This window comes from Dendrobates tinctorius, unplaced genomic scaffold (genome assembly GCF_039654945.1).
Source record: "Dendrobates tinctorius isolate UK_male_01 unplaced genomic scaffold, ASM3965494v1 ptg000075l, whole genome shotgun sequence".
Classification (NCBI taxonomy): domain Eukaryota; kingdom Metazoa; phylum Chordata; class Amphibia; order Anura; family Dendrobatidae; genus Dendrobates; species Dendrobates tinctorius.
The window spans coordinates 16332914-16359496 of record NW_027361743.1 but is presented as its reverse complement, the minus strand read 5'-3'; the positions used below and the strand labels follow the sequence as shown (position 1 = coordinate 16359496).

The 26583-nt window shown below is 43.7% G+C and overlaps 1 protein-coding gene across 1 annotated transcript in view; it reads right to left on the bottom strand.

The window, feature by feature from the left end:
* The window catches only part of SACS (sacsin molecular chaperone), a 103726-nt gene that overhangs the window by 36527 nt on the left and 40616 nt on the right, over positions 1 to 26583 (bottom strand). The window contains exons 3-6 of the mRNA XM_073583028.1: positions 23815 to 23965; positions 4439 to 4526; positions 4133 to 4218; positions 1143 to 1254 (exon numbers count right to left, since the gene is read on the bottom strand). Coding sequence (XP_073439129.1) covers positions 1143 to 1254; positions 4133 to 4218; positions 4439 to 4526; positions 23815 to 23965 — 437 coding nt within the window. The remainder of the gene's footprint in view (positions 1 to 1142; positions 1255 to 4132; positions 4219 to 4438; positions 4527 to 23814; positions 23966 to 26583) is intronic.

Genomic DNA, 26583 nt, shown 5'->3' with positions numbered 1-26583 from the left:
TCTCTCTCCATGCGCTGCCCTGGACTGACAGGTCTCTCCATACGTGCCCAGTCAGGTTTCTCCTCGCCCACTGCCCTGGATTGACAGGCCTCTCCATACATGCTTAGTCAGGTCTCTCCTCACCCGCTGCTCCTGGATTGACAGGTCTCTCCCTACGTATCCAGTTAGGGATATCTATGGCCGCTGCCCTGGACTGGCAGGACGCTTCCTATGTGATCAGGTCTCTCCAGGCCTGCTGCCCTAGATTGACAGTTCTCTCCCTACTTGCCTGGTCAGGTCTCTCCCCGCCCACTACCTTGGGTTGACAGGTCAGGTTTCACCCTGCCCGCTACCCTAGAGTGACAGGTATAAGGAGAGACCAGCCACTCCAGGGCAACAGGCAGGGAGAACTAGTCTCTTGTGTGGCTCGGACCCCAGCAGCATTTAGGGTAAGTTCACACTAGGCGTTTTTTCAGCATTTCTTTTCTGCAACAAAACCTGATCTCTTAGCAGGAAAGAAGCTGCAGAAAAAAAAGCAAGTTATCTTTGGTTTTACTTGCGGTTTTTGCTGTGGTTTTGGCATGCTAGACTTGTTCTTCAGCATGCTGATAAAGTTTAGTGTTGAAAAAAAAATCTATTCTTTTCTTTAGAATCAGGTTTTGATGCAAAGAAACGCAGCAAAACCTGATACCTGCGTTTTTGGTGCCTTTTTTCAGCGTTTTTTCACCACCCATTCATTTCCGTGGGTGAAAAACGCTGAAAGAAGTGACATGCTCCATTGTGCAAAAAACCACACAAAGCACAAAATCCTGATGACTAAGGCCGGTTTCACATTTGCGCTTTATGGCGCTGCGCACGGCCGCCGCTAAGCCCCGCCCCCTGCCGGCTCCCTGCCCGCCCCATCCGGTCATCGCCTCCTACTAGCGCACATGGACGCTTGCGATCTGCGCACCCTATCTTTAGCATAGGGTACGCAGATCGTGCGCTGGCCGTGCGCTAGCAGGATTTTGCCGTGCGCTGCGCACTTTTGAAGGTGCGCCCGTGTGCGCCGAACACAGCATGTTGCATTTTGGCGTGCACACAGCCTCAGGCTGACAATCCAATTTTGTCAAAATTAAGTGAGTAGTGTGTGGCTCTTAAAATAATAGGATCAGTCTATATACCTTGATATTGGGCCATTTCCTTTGACCAAAGGGATTCAGTGCCATAATGTGTTTCATCAAAGAGGAATTTGACTTCACTGGCTCCTGCATCTTCTGCATTTTGAATCAGCTCCTAGATTGCAGAATTGTAAAATTAATTTAGTGTTAAGGACTTGGAATCAAATAATCACCTCTGTGCATTACATAGATAACCAATGCATTTCAATGTGAATGTGTGATACTTGAAGTACACTGCAGTGGCGCTACAGGAAAATTAAGAGTCTTCTCATGTGCTCATGTAAATTCTAGGGGATCGCTACAGGTCCTAGTAGAGGGATGGGCTGTTATCAACATATTGTCAAAGGAATCTTCTAACAAAAAAGATTCAACTGTACTTAAAGAGATATTTCAACAAAAAAGTGGCAACAAATCAATGTATCAACCACAAAGAAGAGATCCACTTTAATAAATGTAAAAATTTCCTTTTTATTGAGAAATTTAGCAAATATTTAAAAATGACCACATAAGCATGAATCCATAGAAAAATAACCCACAAGAGGGCAGCAGTAAGGCACTAAAATAATTATATTACTTGATTACAGATATATTCCAGTTAATCTATAACAAACTTCCCATGTGCATCCCATGTACTTCCCAAGGTGCCGAAAAACAGTGCCACACTGCTGAACCCTGCGCCCCGACACGCGTTTCTCCCTACTGCGCCCCCGGAAGAAGCAGTAGGGCGAAACGTGCGTCGGGGCGCAGGGTTCAGTGCAGGGTTCAGCACTGTTTTTCGGCATCTTTTCAGGTAATATCATTTATGCCCCTTTCTCGTCCTGGATTTTGTTTCTAATATAATGCTGCGGTGCGGTTAGAAACATTATCAGTTCCGTCCATCCAATCTTGTATAGGCAGTGTGTTTTTCAGCGTTCTGCTGGCAGAGTGCTTTGTTGCGGGTTGATTATTTTTGCCCTTATGATTTTGTACAAAGCACTTTCTTATTAGCGATTTGCTAAGTTATTTAGGCATCTGTCTAGCAGTACCTTATTAAAACAAAATAATAATATTTTTATGCCTTTTACAATTTTTGTCTATAGCTTTATTATTGTGGAGTCAGCAGCAAGATTATTTTTGTCCATATAACTATAGTCAGACAAATTTTCACAGATAATCTGCTTCAAAATGCTGTAATTTATTATAATGTATAAGCATTATTGCTAGATTAATTTTATACAGGCATTTTTTTGCATTTTTGGTGAGTATTTGGGCAAAATTAAAAAATATATTAACGTGCTGCTTGTAGAATATGATATATGATGCTTTTTTGCACATGGGAAGTTTGTTATAGATTAACTGGAATATATCTGTAATCAAGTAATATAATTATTTTAGTGCCTTACTGCTGCCCTCTTGTGGGTTATTTTTCTATGGATTCATGCTTATGTGGTCATTTTTAAATATTTGCTAAATTTCTCAATAAAAAGGAAATTTTTAAATTTATTAAAGTGGTTCTCTTCTTTGTGGTTGATACATGGATTTGTTGCCACTTTTTTGTCAAAATATTCACGTTGAAGTGCCATGTAGTAATATGGGGACGTATTGTGCAAATATTGTACTTAAAGAGAACCTGTCAGCACTATTGTGCAAAGTAAAATAAAGTCATGGCTGTACTGGTGCTGTAATACTGATTACATTGATACCTTTGGTGAAAAAATCCATAGTGTGGTTCTTCTGTAATCAGCATTTGTAGTTTTCTACTATTTAGATTTCGGTGCACAGCGGCCGGACTGTGCACTGGGTCTTCTCCTCCCAATCTGTGATTCAAGGCCTCTCCGCCTGCCTCCTGACGTTGATTGACAGATCACTACTGAGATTTTAAACATTAACTGACCGGAGGCAGGCGGAGGGGCCGGGGATCACAGACAGGGAGAAGACTACCTAGCACATAGTCTGGCCCCTGTGCACCGAAATCTAATTATCAGAAGACATCGAATGAAAGTAGAACCACACAGCGGATTTCTTCACCAAAGGTGTCAATGGAATCAGCATTACAGCGCCATTACAGCCATGTCTTTTCTTTACATTACAAAATGGTGTGCACAGGTTCTCTTTTAAAGAGCCACCTGTTTAGACAGAAAAAAAACCGACAAAATTACACAGAATTGTAGTAGCAGACATTCTGCTGACATCATAGAGGGTACAGTGGGTAATTTGACACAACTCATCATGATAACCTATGCTACTTGTGGAGTTACAGGTAATTCATTGTGAAAAAATTGTTTAGCTCTCGAGTGATAAAAATTAACTCACCATTTCTACATCTGAACATAGATGGGAGATTACAAAATATTTTACCTCTACTTTTATTAGTTACTTTTGTTGGTGTTGATATAAAGGAACTTGTCATGTAAAAATACACTATGGACCTGCAGATATGCGGTAAATCTGCAGGTTAATAGCGTTCTAAAGCCGCGTGGCTACTTCACTGAAGACCTGGCTACCAGAAAGAAATGGACTTTATTCCTCCCGGCCGCCTCTGGCTTTCAGTCATCGAGCCACGGCCGGTGCGATAGTGAGCAGCGGCTGTGACCACACCCCAACAGTGACGGTCGGCTCTGTTCTGATGCACTGCTGTCAGTCAGTGCTGGGGCGTGGTCACAGCTGCCACTCACTATCGTGCCAGCCGCACCACTATGACTGAAAGCTGAAGGATGCCGGGAGGAATAAAATTAATTTCCTCCTGGTGGCCAGGCTTTCACTGCAGTAGCCGCGCTGTTTTATATATGCATTCTACAGGTTAATAGGGTCTTTTTTTACTTGACAGGCTCCCTTTAAGTTTTTGGTTACTGTAGGCATAGAGTTATATGAGGAAGTATATGAGCAAAATGTGGTAACTGGACAAGTTTACCAAAGGGAAATATATATTGAAGAGAGCAGAAAGATTAGTTTCCAATTTCTTAATACGTGACCATGAAATGTTTTAGGTTTAGCCTATAGGACCATGTAATTACCTTTAGGATCTGCCCTCCCTCTGGGTATCTCCTTAATATGTCCTTGAGAAAGTCAACAAGAGGTGGTGTGGTCTGTCCAAATTTACCTATTAAATAAATGAGAAATATATCTTTCATTATATTAAATAATTTATTTTAGCCAATATAACCTGAAGGAATACATTTCAAGACATTTTAGAAGCTGCTCACACAGCTCCAGCAGCCATTACAGCTTTATTAGTAAAATTTTCAAAGTAAGGAACCAGTAGAACTAGCTCTTTTCTAGAGTTCTTTTTTAATGGGATAAAAAATAAACAAGACAATTACCTCCTCCTTTTAATCCCTTTGATTGGAGATTTAGAAATAGATTTGTTTTCTCAGATGTCAGGTCTTCAATCTTGGTCCTATCATGTAACTATGAAAAATAAAAAATCATCAATGAGGAAAGGTCAAAACTAAAATAAAATACAAATAAAATATATTATTCTACATAGAGACTGATACTAACTTTCATCAAGTTCACATCATTAAAAGACAGGACTTATCCCAACTGGCCCTTAGAGTAGCCTTTATAATAGATCAAATAACAGACGGTTTTCCCAGGATTCGCCTTTCTTTGGGATTAAAGGTAATCTGTCACCTCATTTTCGTGCTGTAGGTAAATTAGTTGGGTCCGGTCCCATGGGCGGTGTTTTTGCTCCTTCCCTCCACCCCTTCTTGGCCGCTATACGCAATAATTCAGGTAATTTCTGTAGTGCTCGTCCATATTTCGCGCGTGCGCATTGCATTCTCCACTCGCGCGTGCGCAGTATGCTTTGGCCAACTGCAGGCAAAGCTGAAAAGCATTAGTGCGCATGCGCCGGTGAACTATGTCCCGGAACACAGAAATGGCAGCGAAATACTTCCAGGATATAGTACTTCCAGCGCATGCGCACTAATGCTTTTCGGCTTTGTCTGCAGTTGGGCAAAGCATACTGCGCACGCTTGAGTGGAGATTGCAATGCGCACGCGCGAAATATGGACAAGAACTATGGAAGTTACCTGAAATATTGCGTACAGCGGCCAAGGGGTGGTGGAGGGAAGGACCATCGGACCAGACCCAACTAATTTACATACAGCGCAAAAATGAGGTGACAGATTCTCTTTAAAATAATAATAATATAATTATGCAGCTTATATCAAATGTCACCACAGTAAGCGTTGACTGCACATATCAGGTAGCGGATATCGAAAATTATCTCCTAACATCGGATCATAATCCCAATACACAAAGGAAAAAAAAAATGAAGGGTAATGACAAAATAGACAAAAGAATGATGAAAATACTTCCACCTCAACCATTAAAAACCCAATCAGGAATATGGTGGGTTAACAACGCTCCTATAGATTTTAAACCAACACCACTTGCATCTAGAAGCATTGTGCAAGAACAGAACTACGGTAATACTTTGCTCATGACCATTTCCAGGAAGTATTATTGATTAGTATCTGGCAAGATGCATTTGTTAAGGTATTCATGGCCAAATGTTCCATTCAAATCAATTGATTTTACAATTTAAAAAAAATATATATATTTTGTTAATAATATGACCGGTAATGAACCACACAAAAGCCGAAGCACTGTGACAATAGTTGCCAAGTATTTTTTAACAGGGGAGGACCACCCAGCACCCAGGTCCTGGACTGGTCCCTTGGAGGGCACAAAAAAAAATCTTTTCTACCTAAGACACAAACATATACAATGCTTAGCATAAATGAGTACACCCCCTTTGGAAAGTAAGATTTTAATCAATATCTCACTGAATACAAAACAATTTCCAAAGTTTTGTCAAGTTTCAGAGAACATTTTCTCAGCCCATAACATGAAAGTGAGGTTAATAATATAACTTTCATTACAAAATCTTAAGTTTAACTCAATGAACAAGTAGACGATATACTGCAACATCTATCTGTGATGACAACTTGTCTCTTCAGAATTCTCTAAGTGTCCGTATGGGCTCAGATTAAGAGACACTTGGCCACTGAATCACTTTCACCCTGTTCTTCAGAAATACAACATTTTTCCAACAGGTTTTGAATCATTAACATGTTGGAATAGTGCACATCTACCAAGGGCATGGAGTGATGGCAGCATTTTCACTTTCAATATAGAGCAGTACATGTGTGAATTCATGCAGCGTTCATGTAACTCCACAGAGGGACACGGCCTCCACCATGTCTCATTGTAGGCACTGTGCATTTAGAAAAATGGATTTATAAAAATGCATGGTGACTACAGTGAAACACGATGGTGGCAGTATCCTTATATGAGGCTGCATGAGTGCTGCTGGTGTCGGAGAGCTACATTTCATTGATTTTGTCATGATTTTACAGATGCACTTCTCTAGATTGAAAGAAAAGATGCTACTATCACTCAGTACCCTTGGTATGCACTTTTCCAACATGACAATGATCTAAAACCTACACCTGTTGCATTTCTGAAGAAGATCAAGGTGAAAGTGATTTAGCGGCCTAGAAGACATTGTACCGCCCTTAAAAATTGTGGAGCTCATAAAAAATACTAGATATAGTAGTTTTTGATCTGGGGTGTATTCATTTTTGCATCAACTATTTTGAGTAAAACCTGATGATTTTGTTATGAAAGTTATATTATTAACCTTACTTTCATTTTATGGGTTAAACTTTTTTGGAAATAGTTCTTGCATTCAGTGAGATATTGAATAAAATCTTACTTTTCAAAGGCGGTGAACTCGTGCATGCTGAGCACTGTACATGCTAGTGTCTTTTTTTAGCCCTTCAAGCGACCAGGGCTTGTATGCTGGGTGATCCTCCTCATTAGAAAATACTTGTCAACTCTAAGTGTTCATGATACTTTTCAAAGGGGGGTGTACACATTTACGCTGAGCACTGAACCCCGAATATTGCTACGGAAAAAGTATATGTTCGGCATTTAATACCGGACAGTAACTGCCTGGTACGAACGCCAAGCTCTTAAGATCGGATCTGCTCATCCCTAAATGGGAGCCCCATGAACAAAGTTACATAATGATTCTGTTTTGGGGGGCCATTTGTGTAAATACTTCAACAAGCAAGGGCATAGGTTCTGTATAAGCAGAGTTGAGGTTCTGTTATGTCGTACTTTTAAAATGGCACAGCTCCCAACCATCCTGGATTCAGCGGGACTGTCCTGACACATCGTAGCTTTGTGCCGACTTCTAATACTCAACACCTCTACTATATCTTCTTCATCTCCTTGGGGGACGGGGACGCATCTCTTTGTATCAAGATTAATTAAACAATTCCCTTATACTCCTTTGATCTGGTCTCCTCTGGGCCCAACTCGTGTCTTCATGATTACAGGCAGCAACTCTATCTACAGGTGCTTCTCACAAAATTAGAATATCATCAAAAAGTTAATTTCAGTTCTTCAATATAAAAATTAAAACTCATATTATATAGAGTCAATACACACAGAGTGATCTATTTCACGTGTTTATTTCTGTTAATGTTGATGATTATGGCTTACAGCCAATGAAAACCCAAAAGTCATTATCTCAGTAAATTAGAATACTTTATAACACCAGCTTGAAAAATGATTTTAAAATCTGAAATGTTGGCCTACTGAAATGTATGTTCAGGAAATGCACTCAATACTTGATCAGAGCTCCTTATGCATCAATTACTGCATCAATGCGGCATGGCATGGAGGCGATCAGCCTGTGGCACTGCTGAGGGGTTATGGAAGCCCAGGTTGCTTTGATAGCAGCCTTCAGCTCGTCTGCATTGTTGGGTCTGGTGTCTCTCATCTTCCTCTTGACAATACTCCATAGATTCTCTATGGGGTTGAGGTCAGGCGAGTTTGCTGCCAATCAAGCACAGTGATACTGCTGTTTGTACACCAGGTATTGGTACTTTGGCAGTGTGGACAGGGGCCAAGTCCTGCTGGAGAATGAAATTTCCATCTCCAAAAAGCTTGTCGGCAGAGCGAAGCATGAAGTGCTCTAAAATATCCTGGTAGATGGCTGCGCTGACTTTGGTCTTGATAAAACACAGTGGACCTACACCAGCAGATGACATGGCTCCCCAAACCATCACTAGACCTTGGAAATCAAGGTCCCAGAGTCTGGAGGAAGAGTAGAGAGAAAGACAATCCAAGCTGCTTGAGGTCTTACAAAACAAAGGTGACATTAACCCCCTATTACCCCATATGCCACCGCTACAGGGCAGTGGGAAGAGAGGGGTTAAGTGCCGGAATGGGTGCATCTTAAAGATGTGCCTTTTCTGGGGTGGCTGGGGGCATATCTTTTTAGCCAGGAGAGGCCAATAACCATGGTCCCTTCCTAGCCTATGAATACCTGCCCCCAGGCTCTGGCTTTCCTTCTCTGGTGCAGAAAATTGCGCAGGAGCCCACGCCATTTTTCCCCCGAAAATAGTATTTTATTACATACATGTCCCCTAATTTGCACATACACTATACTAACTGTATTGCTCACAGACATCTATATATCTAACTATTCTGCATAGATTTACTGCATGTAATCCATGACTTCTATCCTGCCAGCTTCTGCATTGATTTTACAGAAGCCGACAAATGAATTACCGGCTATTCTTCTATCTCTCTATGCAATATAAAGATATATATATATGTGTGTGTGTCACTGATACATATATATATATATATATATATATATACAGCATATATTCTCTGTGTATATATGTATTATATCTATTCTATTCTGACCTATTCTATACTGAAGGGGGCAGATCATTTGCCGGCTTTTAATCTATCTATCAATTCATTCAATTCAAATGAGCTTTATTGGCAGGACTAAGTACATGTTAGCATTGCCAAAGCAAATAGTAAAAATAGGGGGATGGGGGGTAGGTGGGGGCATATAGAGGTCCAGGATATATCAGGCTCCTTTTAGAGGATAGAGGCAGTATAGAAGTCCATGACACATCAGCCTCCTCTTAGTCTGTGGCAGGCAGATCTATCTATCTATCTATCTATCTATCTATCTATCTATCTATCTATCTATCTATGTGTGTGTGTTTTTAAGATTATTTGGTTGTAAACCGATGTGTACAGTTGTGCTTTACAATGCGATTTTAACATGAGTTTTTATATAGAGAGAACTGCTGTATGTGAAAGCTCATGTTAAAATCGCATTGCATACGGATGCCGTACAGATGTCACACGGACACTAGATGCGAGGAAATCGCATCATCACATTGCAAACAGATCACATACGCATCACTGTTCGGGGAACATTTGTGCGATTCTCGGCTGTCAAAATCAGACCGATTTTTTTATACGTTAAATGTGACTCCGGCCTAAAGCGCAAAATCAAAAGATTTTTTGCAGTATAAAAAAAAATCAAAAACATTAAAATAGCGGCTTCACATCTGCACCGAAAACTCATCAAATACGAGGGAAAAGGTCTAAAAAAAAAAAAAAAATACAAAAAGAATGCAATAACCAGAGAGAATTGCTATTGGGCAGTTTGGTGCGGACATCTGCAGGAACAAAAACACAGTATTTATTCAACGTGTGAACACGGCCTTTTAGACACAAAAAAAGCCAGATGTCATATAGTAAAGGTACAAAAAGATGAGAAAGTTCTGGCGGCTCAGACTCCGAATGAATCAACAAACCAAAAAAATCAATAGGTCCCAACTAGAGATGAGCAGGACGCACAGATGACATCGCCCCAGCTCTGGCTAATCAAAAGCCGCATAGGGGACTCCAGAAGGTCAGAGATTCGCGGCCTCCCGTCCAGCCACCAGATACCAATCACCCTGATGCTGGATCGGAGTCCCGTGAATTAATCCACTCATCTTTAGTGTAAACTGTCCCGAATACAGCAGACAGCCCCGGATTTGGGTCTACACCCTACAGTCTTGGGCGTTTGCCGAAAGTCCCTCACTGCCATCGTCCCTCTGACATCTCCTCCTTCTAGGGTAGAAAGAAATGGTAAATGGGCGTGGATTAGGGTGTAGCCAGGGGTGTGGCCAAAATTTGCCAGTAAGCGCTAGGCATGCCGCATTATTTGTCCCTCTTTCTGTTCTTCAAATGTTGGGAGCTATGTAGTAGGCAGGCCACCATAGTTAACATTCTGTTTTGGCACCCAAGGACCTTTAGTAAAAAGTCACATTTGTATATTTGGTAGAGCAGATTTTTCTAAGCCTGGCTTCAGGACATGCTGATACAGAACATTTTGGAACTCGATTACTCAAGTTTGGGCAGAGTACCTCCTGAAATTGGTCAAGAAGAAAAGTATCAAAAACTAATTTTTTTTAGAACTAATCTATAAATGCAGCATTGGTGCTGACTAAATAAGGTTCTCTTTTTTTCTGCTTTGGAAACAAACATTAAAATTTCTTCGAAAATGACTTTGTTTTCTTCTCAGATTAAAAGAAACTAAATGAAAGTTTTGGTAAAGTGGGAGAAAATGCCAATCCCATTAAGTTTAGCTCACTAACTCATCTTTTTTTGTTAGGCATTATATCCATTCTGATATGGATTTTCAACGTAAATACACCAGTCTCATCTGGTCTAAAGGATATAATTACGTTCACAGTCTGGTGACAGATCATCTTTAACTAATAAGCCATGATCGGATGCAGCTCTGTATATCTCCACGCTGTGACCCCCACAACAGTGGACACCTGTTTCACATCACGGAGGAGATGGACGGCTGTTTAAGTCGAATCAAGATGTGGCATCCGGCCAAATAGTGTAATGTTATATTTCTGTTCATGAGCCTACTTGGAAATCAGAGTCACGTCACACGCGAGATTTAGTCGAGGACTTACAGAGCAGCAGAGATAATACCACGCGCTGTGCACGGCAATAAATGACAGTAATGACAAATGGAGATATTTCTCTAGCTTTTTAATCTGCTGGTATTGTAGAAAGTCATGTGTCATCAGAAAATGACATGTTGCTTAAAGACCGCTATTATAAATATTTTTCTAACTCAGGTGGGAGTCTTGTATCGCGATCCACAGAATCAATACTGTTCAAAGGCTGCAGTTTGCATTTCGCCAGGTTGGGTAGTTACAAAAGACAGATGCTTCTCGTTTTCTGTAGATCACTTGTCAGCTTTGCTCTACAGACTGGGATAGAATGAGCAGAGTCATTTCATTAAAAGTAGATGGGGATTATATTATGACAGCTCTATAGTAACGTTACACATCCATAAATCCTGTATGAATCTTACCTGGTTATATTTCATTTTTAAAGGGAATCTGTCACCCATTGGGACATACAGTGGGGAAAAAAAGTATTTAGTCAGTCAGCAATAATGCAAGTTCCACCACTTAAAAAGATGAGAGGCATCTGTAATTTACATCATAGGTAGACCTCAACTATGGGAGACAAACTGAGAAAAAAAAATCCAGAAAATCACATTGTCTGTTTTTTTTTCATTTTATTTGCATATTATGGTGGAAAATAAGTATTTGGTCAGAAACAAGCAATCAAGATTTCTGGCTCTCACAGACCTGTAACAACTTCTTTAAGAGTCTCCTCTTTCCTCCACTCATTACCTGTAGTAATGGCACCTGTTTAAACTTGTTATCAGTATAAAAAGACACCTGTGCACACCCTCAAACAGTCTGACTCCAAACTCCACTATGGTGAAGACCAAAGAGCTGTCAAAGGACACCAGAAACAAAATTGTAGCCCTGCACCAGGCTGGGAAGACTGAATCTGCAATAGCCAACCAGCTTGGAGTGAAGAAATCAACTGTGGGAGCAATAATTAGAAAATGGAAGACATACAAGACCACTGATAATCTCCCTCAATCTGGTGCTCCACGCAAAATCCCACCCCGTGGGGTCAGAATGATCACAAGAATGGTGAGCAAAAATCCCAGAACCACGCGGGGGGGACCTAGTGAATGAACTGCAGAGAGCTGGGACCAATGTAACAAGGCCTACCATAAGTAACACACTATGCCACCATGGACTCAGATCCTGCAGTGCCAGACGTGTCCCACTGCTTAAGCCTGTACATGTCCGGGCCCGTCTGAAGTTTGCTAGAGAGCATTTGGATGATCCAGAGGAGTTTTGGGAGAATGTCCTATGGTCTGATGAAACCAAACTGGAACTGTTTGGTAGAAACACAACTTGTCGTGTTTGGAGGAAAAAGAATACTGAGTTGCATCCATCAAACACCATACCTACTGTAAAGCATGGTGGTGGAAACATCATGCTTTGGGGCTGTTTCTCTGCAAAGGGGCCAGGACGACTGATCCGGGTACATGAAAGAATGAATGGGGCCATGTATCGTGAGATTTTGAGTGCAAACCTCCTTCCATCAGCAAGGGCATTGAAGATGAAACGTGGCTGGGTCTTTCAACATGACAATGATCCAAAGCACACCGCCAGGGCAACGAAGGAGTGGCTTCGTAAGAAGCATTTCAAGGTCCTGGAGTGGCCTAGCCAGTCTCCAGATCTCAACCCTATAGAAAACCTTTGGAGGGAGTTGAAAGTCCGTGTTGCCAAGCGAAAAGCCAAAAACATCACTGCTCTAGAGGAGATCTGCATGGAGGAATGGGCCAACATACCAACAACAGTGTGTGGCAACCTTGTGAAGACTTACAGAAAACGTTTGACCTCTGTCATTGCCAACAAAGGATATATCACAAAGTATTGAGATGAAATTTTGTTTCTGACCAAATACTTATTTTCCACCATAATATGCAAATAAAATGAAAAAAAAACAGACAATGTGATTTTCTGGATTTTTTTTTCTCAGTTTGTCTCCCATAGTTGAGGTCTACCTATGATGTAAATTACAGACGCCTCTCATCTTTTTAAGTGGTGGAACTTGCACTATTGCTGACTGACTAAATACTTTTTTTCCCCACTGTATGTGACCTAATAATATGGGCATAAAGGTAATAGAAATGTTACACTAGTCCTACCTGTATGCCTCCTATTAATGGTCTTGTTGTTGAGAAATCTTTTATTATTTTCTTATGCTAATGATTTCTTCCAAGCTCCGGGGTATGCTGTGCCTGGAAGAAATCCCTGCCTCATGTCTTTATTGTAATACTATTCCAGTCCATAGATGTCAGTTCTGGCGCAGGAATCCTGCGCCTGCGCCGTGCCCTCCCTCCACCTTTTCCTCCTTCTATGTGCGCTGCATTCAGGGATCTTCTGCGCAGGCGAGTCACTGCTACGCCCAGCGTGCGCTACGATAAGGAGCTCACCCCACTTCCTCCCTGCACAGTTATCACTAGGAACCATGTGTACATAGCGGTGACTATGAATGGAGGAAGTGAGGAGAGCACCTTATTGGAGCGCACGCTGGAAGTCGCAGTGACTCGCCGGTGCCATCATTAAAACAGAGAGATGGGATTGTATACATATCTCAAAAGGGGAGAAAGCATCTATAGTCTCAAGTAGGGCAGACAAAACAGTCTAAGTATGCCCATAAAGAAAAAATGAATTTCAACATCAGGCATTGAGGGATTTGGCCACGTGATGGGTAGGACAGTTGTATAAGGCACAAGTACATACCTACTGAGCCTCTACTGATTGACTAAGCAACTGTACTTCTCAATGCAAGAATGAAAAACACTGCAAGCCCTTTAATTTAAATAACATCAGAAAACTCCTTAAAAATATTATTGAGCTGTGATCTGGCTTTTTCAATATGATGAATTTCTCAGAACACCATCATGAGTGCAGGGGTTTTCCAGGAGTTTGTTTTTCGCAGACTACTTGTTTGTGCTAGGTTAAAATAATTAATAGAGCCGTTACTCACCGACCGCTTCTCCACTGAAATGTCTCTGCCAACGTTCACAGATGCTGCAGTGAAGTCACCGCTGCAGGCAGTCAACAAACACCATCGTAGTGGCGGAGCAGCAGACAGTGGGCAATCGCTCTTTTTATTATTTTAACCTAGCGTAAGCCAAAGAAATGTTTTTCCGCAAAACTACTTTTAAAGGGAATCTGTCACCCTTTTTTTCGACTATTTGTTGCCGGCACCGCCATCAGAGGCTTATCTACAGCATTCTGTAATGCTGTAGATAAGCCCCCGATGTAACCTGAAAGAGAAGAAAAACACGTTATATTATACTCACCCCGGCGTCCGGTCCGATGGGTGTCGCCGTCCAGTCCGGCGCCTCCCATCTTCACACAATGCCGTCCTCTTCTTTTCTTCCTGTCGTGGCTCCTGCGCAGGCGCACTGCTCTGCCCTTTTAAGGGCAGAGCAAAGTCCTGCAGTGTGCAGGCGCCGGGAGAGGTCAGAGAGGTCAAAAGGGCAGAGCGGTGCGCTTGCGCCGATGCCACGACAGGAAGGGAAGAAGAGGACGGCATCGTATGAAGATGGGAGGCGCCGGACCGGACCGTGACACCCATCGGACCGGACCGCCCTCCGGGTGAGTATAATCTAAATCCTTTATCTTATCTTTCAGGTTACATCGGGGGCTTATCTACAGCATTACAGAATACTGTAGATAAACCCCTGATGTCGCTGCCGGAAGCAAATAGTTGTAAAAAAGGGTGACAGATTCCTTTTAAATCGTCCCATGCAATACAAAATATTTACCAAAATGATACATACAGTGGCGTGTAAAAGTTTGGGCACCCCTGGTCAAAATTACTGTTTTTGTGAACAGTTAAGCAAGTTGATGCTGATATGATCTCTAAAAGGGCTAAAGTTAAAGATGACACAATCCCTTTGTATTTTAGCCAAAAAATATATATATTTTCATCTTTTACATTTTAAAAAATGTAAATGTAAATGCCTAAAACACAAAGGAAATGCGTTGTCTTTAACTTTAGCCTTTTTAGAGATCATGTCAGCATCAATCTGCTAAACTGTTCACAAAAACTGGAATTTTTGCCCAATCTTTTACATGCCAATAAAATGAGCCAGAAAAGTCATTAAAAAAAAAGGTCCAACTTCACAAACAGTATTAGCACACAATTCTCCTTACCGTATAGATATAGTAGACGTGTGGAGGAGACGTAGGGGCAAAGTAGAAAATTAGATTTTTAAACAATGGTCCAATTTATACTCGCAATATTTTTAATTCATTGCCACCCTTATATTAAAAACAGGCTGGAAGAAGAAGGGGCACATCTCTGGAGTATGTACCGTAACGTCTATACTGTTTTAATACCAAAATAAATCATTTATCAGCACGTTCCCTCGGTAATATGATTTTTTTTTCTCCAGAACAAAAATATATGGCATAAAAATCCGATATGGGCAGATCGTACCTCTGAAACTCGCACTTATCTCAACAACCTGGGCTCGATCTCGAGCTGCTGGGATGGCATATGCCCTCTCTATGACTATGCCATAAATGTCTGAGATCGGAATAGCCCTTTAAAGAGGAACTTGTCAAACGCCGCTGTTCAGCTGAATCAAGTGTTATTCTTTGTCCCTCTGCCTTTCTGTTCCTGAATAGTGTTGAGTGAACGTGCTGGGATAAGGTGTTATCCGCCATGCTCGGGTGCTGACCCAGTGTTTTCGGCGTGCTCGAATAATATGTTCGAGTCCTAGGGCTGCATGCCTCGTGGATGTTCGACAGCCACAACACATGCAGGGATTGCCTATACTCAAACACATTATTCGAGCTTGCCGAAGACAGTCGTGACTGCATAATATACAAACAAAAGAATACAGCGGCCTCTGCAAGTGCCAAGATCTATGCAAACATTGAATATATGAAATGTGGATTGCATTACTGCTCGACAGAATAGATTTATAAAATTAAGGTTGGCCAATTCATGACAGCCCACCAGCCACGACAAGGTGACCTTTCTTTAACCCCTTCACGACTGACGCCACATAGGCGTCATGAAAAGTCGTATCAAAACGACCCATGACGCCTATGTGGCGTCATGACTTTAAAGCCCCCTTGCGGGTCGGGTGACAGAGGTCACTGAAAGGTCACCCGACCCGCACACAGAAGACACCTCAGAGTTAACCCTAGGGTGCGTGGCTTAGCCCCCACGTGCCTACGATCGCTCTGATTGGCTGTTAAAAGTGAAACTGCCAATCAGAGTGATTGTAATATTTCATCAATGAAATTTGATGAAATATTACAAATCCAACCATGGCCGATGCTGAAATAGAATTGGGCATGGCTGGAGACACTGAACCGACCCCCCCCAACTGACTGACAGCGCCGATCAGCCGCCGCCACCATCTGACGGCGCCGATTGGCAGCCGCTGTCAAAATCTGCCCCCCCGCCTTCCCTCTGGTCCCCCCGCCCTCCGATCACCCCCTCTCACCCTCCACGAGGCCTCCGAACTCCCTCTGGCCGTCCCAGTGTCCCGCTGTCCCGGATCATGGGCGCCGCCATCTTGGAAAATGGCGGGCGCATGCGCCATGCGCCCGCCGGGAATCTGCAACGCTGCAGATTCATTCACTTATTTTGATCACTGTCACAGTGATCAAAATAAATAAAAAAGTAAATCACCGCCCCCCCTTATCACCCCCATAGGTAGGGACGTATAATAAAATAAAGAAAATATTTTTATTTTTATTTTTCCATCATGGCTAGGGCTAGGGTTAGAATTAGGGTTAGAGTTAGGGCTAGGGTTAGAATTAGGGTTGGAATTAGGGTTAGGGCTAGGGTTAGACTTAGGGTTAGGGTTGGAATTAGGGTTAGGGTTGGAATTACGATTAGGGCCGGAGTTAGGGTTAGGGCTGGAATTAGGGTTGGGATTAAGGTTAGCGTTGTAATTAGGATTGGGATTAGGGGTGGGATGGGGTTGGGATTACGGTTAGGCTTGTGGTTAGGGTTAGAGTTGGGATTAGGGTTAGGGGTGTGTTGGGGTTAGGGTTGTGGTTAGGGTTATGATTAGGGTTGGGATTAGGGTTAGGGGTGTGTTGGGGTTAGGGTTGGAGATAGAATTGAGGGGTTTCCACTGTTTAGGCACATTAGGAGGGTCTCCAAACGTGACATGGCGCCACCATTGATCCCAGCCAATTTTGCGTTCAAAAAGTTAAACAGTGCTCCCTCCAATTCGACCCCCGATGTGCGCCCAAACAGTGGTTTACCCCCACATATAGGGTTTCAGCGTACTCAGGAAAAATTGCACAACAACTTTGGGGGTCTAATATCTCCTGGTACCCTGCGTTATAAACATCTGTGAAGCACTTGGGGATTCAAAGTGCTCACCACACATCTAGATTAGTTCCTTGGGTGGTCTAGTTTCCAAAATGAGGTCACTTGTGGGGGGTTTCCACTGTTTAGGTACATCAGGGGCTCAGCAAACGTAACATGACAGCCGCAGACCATTCCATCAAGTCGGCATTTTAAAACGTTACTACTTCCCTTCCGAGCCCCAACGTGTGCCCAAACTGTGGTCCCCCCACATATGGGGTACCAGCGTACTCAGGACAAACTGGACAACAACTTTTGGGGTCCAAATTTATCCTGTGACCCTTGTGAAAATAAAAAATAGTGGGCTAAAAATCATTTTTTGAGGAAAAAAAATTATTTTTATTTTCACGGCTCTGCTTTATAAACTTCTGTGAAGCACTTGGGGGTTCAAAGTGCTCACCACACATCTAGATTAGTTCCTTGGGTGGTCTAGTTTCCAAAATGGGGTCACTTGTGGGAGGTTTCCACTGTTTAGGTACATCAGGGGCTCTGCAAACGTAACATGACACCCGCAGACCATTCCATCAAGTCGGCATTTCAAAACGTCACTACTTCCCTTCCGAGCCCCAACGTGTGCCCAAACAGTGGTCCCCCCCACATATGGGGTACCAGCGTACTCAGGACAAACTGGACAACAACTTTTGGGGTCCAATTTATCTTATTACCCTTGTGAAAATAAAAAAATAGTGGGCTAAAAATCATTTTTTTGAGGAAAAAAAATATTATTTTCACGGCTATGCGTTATAAACTTCTGTGAAGCACCTGGGGGTTCAAAGTGCTCACTATGCATCTAGATAAGTTCCTTAGGGGGTCTAGTTTCCAAAATGGGGTCATTTGTGGGGGAGCTCCAAAGTTTAGGCACACAGGGGGTCTCCAAATACGACATGGTGTCCGCTAACGATTGGAGCTAATTTTCTATTCAAAAAGTCAAATGACGCTCCTTCCCTTCTGCGCCCTGCCGAGCGCCCAAACAGTGGTCCCCCACATATGGGGTACCAGCGTACTCAGGACAAACTGGAGAGCAACTTTTGGGGTCCAAATTATCCTGTTACCATTGTGAAAATAAAAAATAGCGGGCAAAAAAATGATTTTTTATTTTCACTGCTCTGCGTTATAAACTTCTGTGAAGCACTTGGGGGTTCAAAGTGCTCACCACACATCTAGATAAGCTCCTTGGGGGTCTGCTTTTCAAAATGGGGTCACTTGTGGGGGAGTTCCAATGTTTAGGCACACAGGGGCTCTCCAAACGCGACATGGTGTCCGCTAACGATTGGAGCTATTTTTCCAATCAAAAAGTCAAATGGCGCTCCTTCCCTTCTGGGCCCTGCCGTGCGCCCAAACAGTGGTTTATGACCACATATGAGGTATTGGTGTGCTTAGGAGAAATTGCCCAACAAATTTTAGGATCCATTTTATCCTGTTGCCCATGTGAAAATGAAAAAACTGAGGCTAAATAAAATTTATGTGAAAAAAAAGTACTTTTTTTTTACGGATCAATTTGTGAAGCACCTGGAGGCTCAAAGTGCTCACTATGCATCTAGATAAGTTTCTTGGGGGGTCTAGTTTCCAAAATGGGGTCACTTGTGGGGGAGCTCCAATGTTTAGGTGCACAGTGGCTCTCCAAACGCGACATGGCAACCGCTAAATATTCAAGCATATTTTCCATTCAAAAAGTCAAATGGCGCTCCTTCCCTTCTGAGCCCTGCCGTGCACCCAAACAATGGTTTATGACCACATATGAGGTATCGGTGTACTCAGGAGAAATTGCCCAACAAAATTTACGATCTATTTTATCCTGTTACCCATGTGAAAATGATAAAAATGATGCTAAAAGAAAATTTATGTTGGAAAAATTAAAATGTCCATTTTTTTCCTCCAATTTGCTTTAGTTCCTGTGAAACACCTGAAGGGTTAATAATCTTCTTGAATGTAGTTTTGAGTAGCTTGAGAGATACAGTTTTTAGAATGGTGTCACTTGTGGGTATTTTCTGCCATATAGACCCCTCAAAGTGACTTCAAATGTGAGGTGGTCCCTAAAAAAATGAAACTGTGCATCGGTCAACAATACAGCGCATGCATAACGCCTTTTTGTATGACCAAACAACTCAATCTTTGCTGCATCAGTCCACAGGACCTTCTTCCAAAATGTAACTGGCTTGTTCTAATGTGCTTTTGCATACCTCAGGTGACTCTGTTTGTGGCGTGCTTGAAGAAACGGCTTCTTTCGCATCACTCTCCCATACAGCTTCTCCTTGTGCAAAGTGCGCTGTATTGTTGACCGATGCACAGTGACACCATCTGCAGCAAGATGATGCTGCAGGTCTTTGGAGGTGGTCTGTGGATTGTCCTTGACTGTTCTCAGCATTCTTCTTCTCTGCCTTTCTGATATTTTTCTTGGCCTGCCATTTCTGGGCTTAACAAGAACTGTACCTGTGTTCTTCCATTTCCTTACTATGTTCCTCACAGTGGAAACTGACAGGTTAAATCTCTGAGACAACTTTTTGTATCCTTCCCCTGAAAAGCTATGTTGAATAATCTTTGTTTTCAGATCATTTGAGAGTTGTTTTGAGGAGCCCATGATGCCACTCTTCATAGGAGAATCAAATAGGAGAACTACTTGCAAGTGGCCACTTTAAATACCTTTTCTCATGATTTGATACACCTGGCTATGAAGTTCAAAGCTCAATGAGGTTACAAAACCAATTTAGTGCTTCAGGAAGTCAGTAAAAAGTAGTTAGGAGTGTTCAAATCAAGAAAATGATAAGGGTGCCCATACTTTTGCACCGGTCAAATTTTGTTTAAATGCAGATTGCACATTTTCTGTTAGTACAATAAACCTCATTTGAATCCAGAAATATAACGGAGTCCATCAGTTATTAGATATATGAAACTGAAATACCTGTTGCAAAAACCAAAATTGCTATTAAGAAAAAAGGTTAACATTAATAGGGGTGCCCAAACTTTTACATATGACTGTATATAGCAATAATTCAGTCCAAATTTCACATATTCAATGTCTGCATACACCTTAGCACTTTGCAAAGTGCGGCTGCATTCTTTTGTTTGCATGTATCTAGTCATTTTAGGCAAGTGAATGCAGTTATATACTACCCTATGGGGCGGTCTGGTCCGATGGATGTGGCTGGTCTTGGTCCAGTGCCTCTTCTCTTCTAGCGATCGCTGTCCTTCTCCTGTGCTTCTGGGTCGCCATCACACCCAGGGCAGTGGGGTACTCGGTACCGGGCTCGATGGTCCTCAATGGGAGATGTCACGGTAGCTGGAACCCGGCCCGTGGTCCTGGGTGCCCATTGTAAATGTTCAGTGTCAATGTGTAAGTCGTAACGCCACCTGTGGTGTTCGGCAAGGTAGACGTTAAGCCGACGCTGCAGACAGTTCCCCTGGGACAGATGGTGTGGTGCAGCAGTGATGGTATAGCCCTCCACAGGCAGGGCTGTAGTCCCAGGGCAGAGTGAATGAAGCGACACTTAGATGGTGTAGTGTCGGGCGCAAGGAATGTAGCAGTGCTGGCCAAGTTGACGCAGGAATAAGCGGAGGACACCAAGGCATGTAGTTCCAAAGCTTTACTCCCAGTCTGTGGTGGCTCAAGAGTCCGCATCGGTGCCGTGTCCTCCGGGTCAGGAGCTCAGTCAACCTCCAGGCAAGATGAAGAACTCCTTTCCAACACCCCGCCAACATATGTGCCTTTGCGGAACGTCTCCCTCTTAGCGCCTTTGAGTGAAGTACTCACAGTACTGAGTTACACTGGAGTTCCTCCTGTCAGATGTTCCTATGAACTCTACTTGTACGGCAGACAGCGGTAGCCTGCTTCGGGGACTCTCTGCTACCAAGTCCCTGCTCTCTATCTCATTGCTGTTGTGCCCCCAAGTCTGATGTGGGAATAAAGTGATGACAAACTTCTATTCCTCCGGTGTCTGTTGCGGGACCATAAGTATCCAAACAACCTCGGGGACTGGACCCCGGCCTTGCGCCTAGAACTTGAGAGGGGTTCTCTTCTAACCCTCAATCCTCTGTTCTCTTCCTCTCCTCACGTTCCGTACTAATCCTTTCCTTCTTATGGAGAGTCAGGCTTTCTTTCAGTGTTCCTTTCCTGTGCCAGCGGACCCAGATCACTGAGGTCGGCTGCAGCACTTTCCTTCCTCCATCCCTCTCAGGGGATCTCCTTACACAGGTCCGACCTCGTCAGACTCCTGTGTCTAACTCTCTATATCCTATCCTCTTCCTGCTCTTTAGTGCAAACTAAACTCCACCCCCCTCCCAGCACGCTTCGTGTTCCAAGCAGGGAGCCACCAAAGGGTGCTTTGCTACACTACTGTGTTGTGTGGGATGCAGGTGTTGGAGTGTGGTCAGGGGTCTCCACCTTACCTAAATGGTGGGGTACCACACCTCAGGAGGAGGTGCAGTACCTCTGTGGCGACCGAACCCTCAGGGGCGCCACACTTCATGTGAATGATGCGTCACCCATAGTGTCACCCTTTGCGCTTCTGAGCAGTCGCACCTCTCTCTGCCCTGCCGATAGCAGAGCAAAGTTATGTAAGGTGCATACGCAGGTACTCTTTCGACCTCTTCCGCCGCATGCGCACTGTAGTACTTTGTTCTGCCCTCAGCAGGCCAGAGAGAGGTGCGCCTGCACAGAAATGTGAAGGGGGGAAACTGCATGGATTACGTAAGAGGCGTCATCCGCCCGAAGCACAGGAGAACGACATTGCAATCAGAGAGGAGGCGCCGGATGTAGAACAGTGATGCCCATCAGACTACACCGCCCCATAGTCGAGTATAATAAAAGGTCTTTTTTTTGCCTTGCAGGGTGAACTGGAGTCATATGTACAGCATTATAGAATGATGTCACATGTGGCTGAAAGGTGGTGGCTGTAGGTTATAGGAAAAAAAAATGGTGACAGGGTCCCTTTAATGACCATGCCGAACTGGCTAAAAAGGCTAGACTTAAATACAGGGAAGAGGGGGCCATATCTCAGGACCAGAGAGGCGTGGGAACAAAAGTAAAACAAAGCCCAATTTACACCAGGTAAGAATAATACCTGTTTATGGCATTGACATGTCCACTTTAAGACATAATGCACACGGCTGTTTTTTTACAGATAGTACTTATACCTGTGATAGTCCATGGGGCCATTCACATATCCATCATTTTTTGAAAATCGCAGAGACATATCCGATTTTGATACGAGGTTCGGCTCTAAATCGGCAATGCAAGTCTACGGGTCCGTAAAAAAAAATAAATAAATAATCGGAGCACAGTTGAATGTCATCCTAGCGTGGTCCAATGTTTTCCATGGTGCCATGAATGGCAGAGTGCGGTCCAATAATCGAATGCATCTCTTGTATGTTGTCATTTTTTTTCTTTGGACCGACTTAGTCTAAGGAAAAAAATTGGACATGTGCATGGCCCTACAGAATAACATGAGGAAAAGTGCTCTCCGTGAAAACCATTGATGGCACTCATCCGATTTTTACGGTCATGAGCACGAGCTCCAAAAAGAACACACACTTAAGGCTGAGTTCACACGTTGTGGTATTTTGCGTTTTCGCGGCGGTTTTAAACGCGCGATTTTGCCGCGAAAAATAAGCATCCCATGCAATCCAATGGGATTCCGCAATGCTGTGCTAATGCTGCGCTTTTTTTCCGAGGCGGAATCGCTTCGCGGTAAAAAACGCAGCATGCTCATTAATTTAGCAGAATCGCGGCGATCCCGCACCCATAGGAATGCATTGTTCCACTTACTTCCTGCATGTGGCTGTGCACACAATGCGAAAAGTAAGCAGAACATTTGCGGATGGTACCCACGGTCCGGAGGAGAGGAGACTGTCCTCCGGGCTTTGGGTACCATATCCCTGTAAAAAATAGAATTAAAATAAAAAATATTGTTATTCTCACCTTCCGGCGTCCCGCGCAGCCTTCCCGCCTGTCTCCACGCTCCCAGTAATCCTTTGCGAGAATGACCGCGATGATGTCGAGATCTCGCAGGAGCGCGACATCTCGCGATCATTCACGAAGACGTCGCGGGAGCGCGACGTCTCACGGTCATTCATGCAAAGGATTACTGGGACAGGGAGCGTGTAGAGAGGCGGGAAGGCTGTGCGGGACGCCGGAAGGTGAGAATAACAATATTTTTTTTCATTATTATTTTTTAAATTTTATCTTTAACTACTGATGCTGCATAGGCAGCCTCAATAGTTGGTCACACTTGTCAGACACTATGTTTGACGAGTGTGACCAACCTGTCAATCAGTTCTCCAAGCGATGCTACAGATCGCTTGGAAAACGCTAGCATTCTGCAAGCTAATCACGCTTGCAAATCGCTAGTTTTTCCGCGGGAAAATCGCGGGAATTTAAAATGCGATTTTCCCACAGAATGGAATCCCGGAATTCTCGCGGTAAATTCCGCGAGAGTTCCGCTACGTGTGCACATAGCCTTAATCTCGGTATAAAAGTTGCATTGGCCCTTGACCCTCAGGGCTCCTTTGCAGCCACATATTCAGTATATCAGGTCTCCCCTTTTACATATTCCCTTTCACATCTCACCTCTTTGTTATGAAGTAGAAGACGCTGTTCTGAGACGGGAAAATCGGTGTCTGTGTAGATCAGCTGTTTGATGTCCTGGATAACCGCTGAGGAGGGCACCTCGTATGTCCTACCGCCAACATACTCATGGAGGACAGTCACCCTGGACAACCTGGCAAAATAAAGAGAACACTATAGCAATACCGCGTATGACAAAATTGTGCAAATTAGACAATGCACTAGACCTCAACTATAGGGCTGTGGGGTCGAAGTCGTGGAGTCGGAGTTGGTATAAAATGAACCAACTCCTAAAATATATAATAAATTTGGGTGCAGTACTTCAGTGCAGGAGATGTGAATAATTTTTCATAAAAAATTGAGAAAGTTATGAAATGTCCTAAAAATGTCTGTTCTAAATCAAGGGATCTCAGCTATTAGTTGAGGTGAATCTGTGCACTTTATGCACATGCTCCATAGTGAGGCGGTGCTGTGAAGTCATAGTGGAGAAGAATCTGTGCTGCACTTTATGTACATGCTCAGTAGTGACCAGTGCTGTGGGGTCATAGTGGAGATGAATCAGTGCTGCACTTTATGTACATGCTCAGTAGTGACCAGTGCTGTGGAGTCATAGTTGAGATGAATCTATGCTGCACTTTATGTACATGCTCAGTAGTGACCAGTGCTGTGGAGTCATAGTGGAGATGATTCTGTGCTGCACTTTAAGCACAGGCTCAGTAGTGACCAGTGCTGTGGGGTCATAGTGCAGATGAATCTGTGCTGCACTTTATGTACATGCTCCGTAGTGAGGCGGTGCTGTGGAGTCATAGTTGAGATGAATCTGTGCTGCACTTTAGGCACATGCTCCGTAGTGAGGCGGTGCTGAGGAGTCATAGTGGAGATGATTCTGTGCTGTACTTTATGCACATGCTCAGTAGTGACCAGTGCTGTGGGGTCATAGTGGAGATGAATCTGTGCTGCACTTTATGTACATGCTTCGTAGTGAGGCGGTGCTGTGGAGTCATAGTAGAGATTAATCTGTGCTGCACTTTATGCACATGATCCGTAGTGAGGCGGTGCTGTGGAGTCATAGTGGAGATGATTCTGTGCTGCACTTTATGCACATGCTCAGTAGTGACCAGTGCTGTGGGGTCAAAGTGGAGATGAATCTGTGCTGCACTTTATGTACATGCTCCGTAGTGAGGCGGTGCTGTGGAGTCATAGTTGAGATGAATCTGTGCTGCACTTTATGCACATGCTCAGTAGTGACCAGTGCTGTGAAGTCATAGTTGAGATGAATCTGTGCTGCACTTTATGCACATGCTCCGTAGTGAGGCGGTGCTGTGGAGTCATAGTGGAGATGAATCTGTGCTGCACTTTATGCACATGCTCAGTAGTGACCAGTGCTGTGGGGTCATAGTGGAGATGAATCTGTGCTGCACTTTATGCACATGCTCCGTAGTGACCAGTGCTGTGGGGTCACAGTGGAGATGAATCTGTACTGCACTTTATGCACATGCTCAGTAGTGACCAGTGCTGTGGAGGCTGTGGAGTCATAGTTGAGATGAATCTGTGCTGCACTTTATGTACATGCTCCGTAGTGAGGTGGTGCTGTGGAGTCATAGTAGAGATGAATCTGTGCTGCACTTTATGCACATGCTCAGTAGTGACCAGTGCTGTGGGGTCATAGTGGAGATGAATCTGTGCTGCACTTTATGCACATGCTCCGTAGTGACCAGTGCTGTGGGGTCATAGTGGAGATTAATCTGTGCTGCACTTTATGCACATGATCAGTAGTGAGGCGGTGCTGTGGAGTCATAGTGGAGATGATTCTGTGCTGCACTTTATGTACATGCTCAGTAGTGACCAGTGCTGTGGGGTCATAGTGGAGATGAATCTGTGCTGCACTTTATGTACATGCTCAGTAGTGACCAGTGCTGTGGGGTCATAGTGGAGATGAATCTGTGCTGCACTTTATGGACATGCTCAGTAGTGACCAGTGCTGTGAAGTCATAGTTGAGATGAATCTGTGCTGCACTTTATGCACATGCTCCGTAGTGAGGCGGTGCTGTGGAGTCATAGTGGAGATGAATCTGTGCTGCACTTTATGCACATGCTCAGTAGTGACCAGTGCTGTGGGGTCATAGTGGAGATGAATCTGTGCTGCACTTTATGCACATGCTCCGTAGTGACCAGTGCTGTGGGGTCATAGTGGAGATGAATCTGTGCTGCACTTTATGTACATGCTCAGTAGTGACCAGTGCTGTGGGGTCACAGTGGAGATTAATCTGTACTGCACTTTATGCACATGCTCAGTAGTGACCAGTGCTGTGGAGGCTGTGGAGTCATAGTGGAGATGAATCTGTGCTGCACTTTATGCACATGTCCCGTAGTGAGGCGGTGCTGTGGAGTCATAGTGGAGATGAATCTGTGCTGCACTTTATGCACATGATCCGTAGTGAGGCGGTGCTGTGGAGTCATAGTGGAGATGAATCTGTGCTGCACTTTATGCACATGCTCAGTAGTGACCAGTGCTGTGGGGTCATAGTGGAGATTAATCTGTGCTGCACTTTATGTACATGCTCCGTAGTGAGGCGGTGCTGTGGAGTCATAGTTGAGATGAATCTGTGCTGCATTTTATGCACATGCTCAGTAGTGACCAGTGCTGTGAAGTCATAGTTGAGATGAATCTGTGCATCTGTGCTGCACTTTATGCACATGCTGCGTAGCGAGCCGGTGCTGTGGAGTCATAGTGGAGATGAATCTGTGCTGCACTTTATGCACATGCTCAGT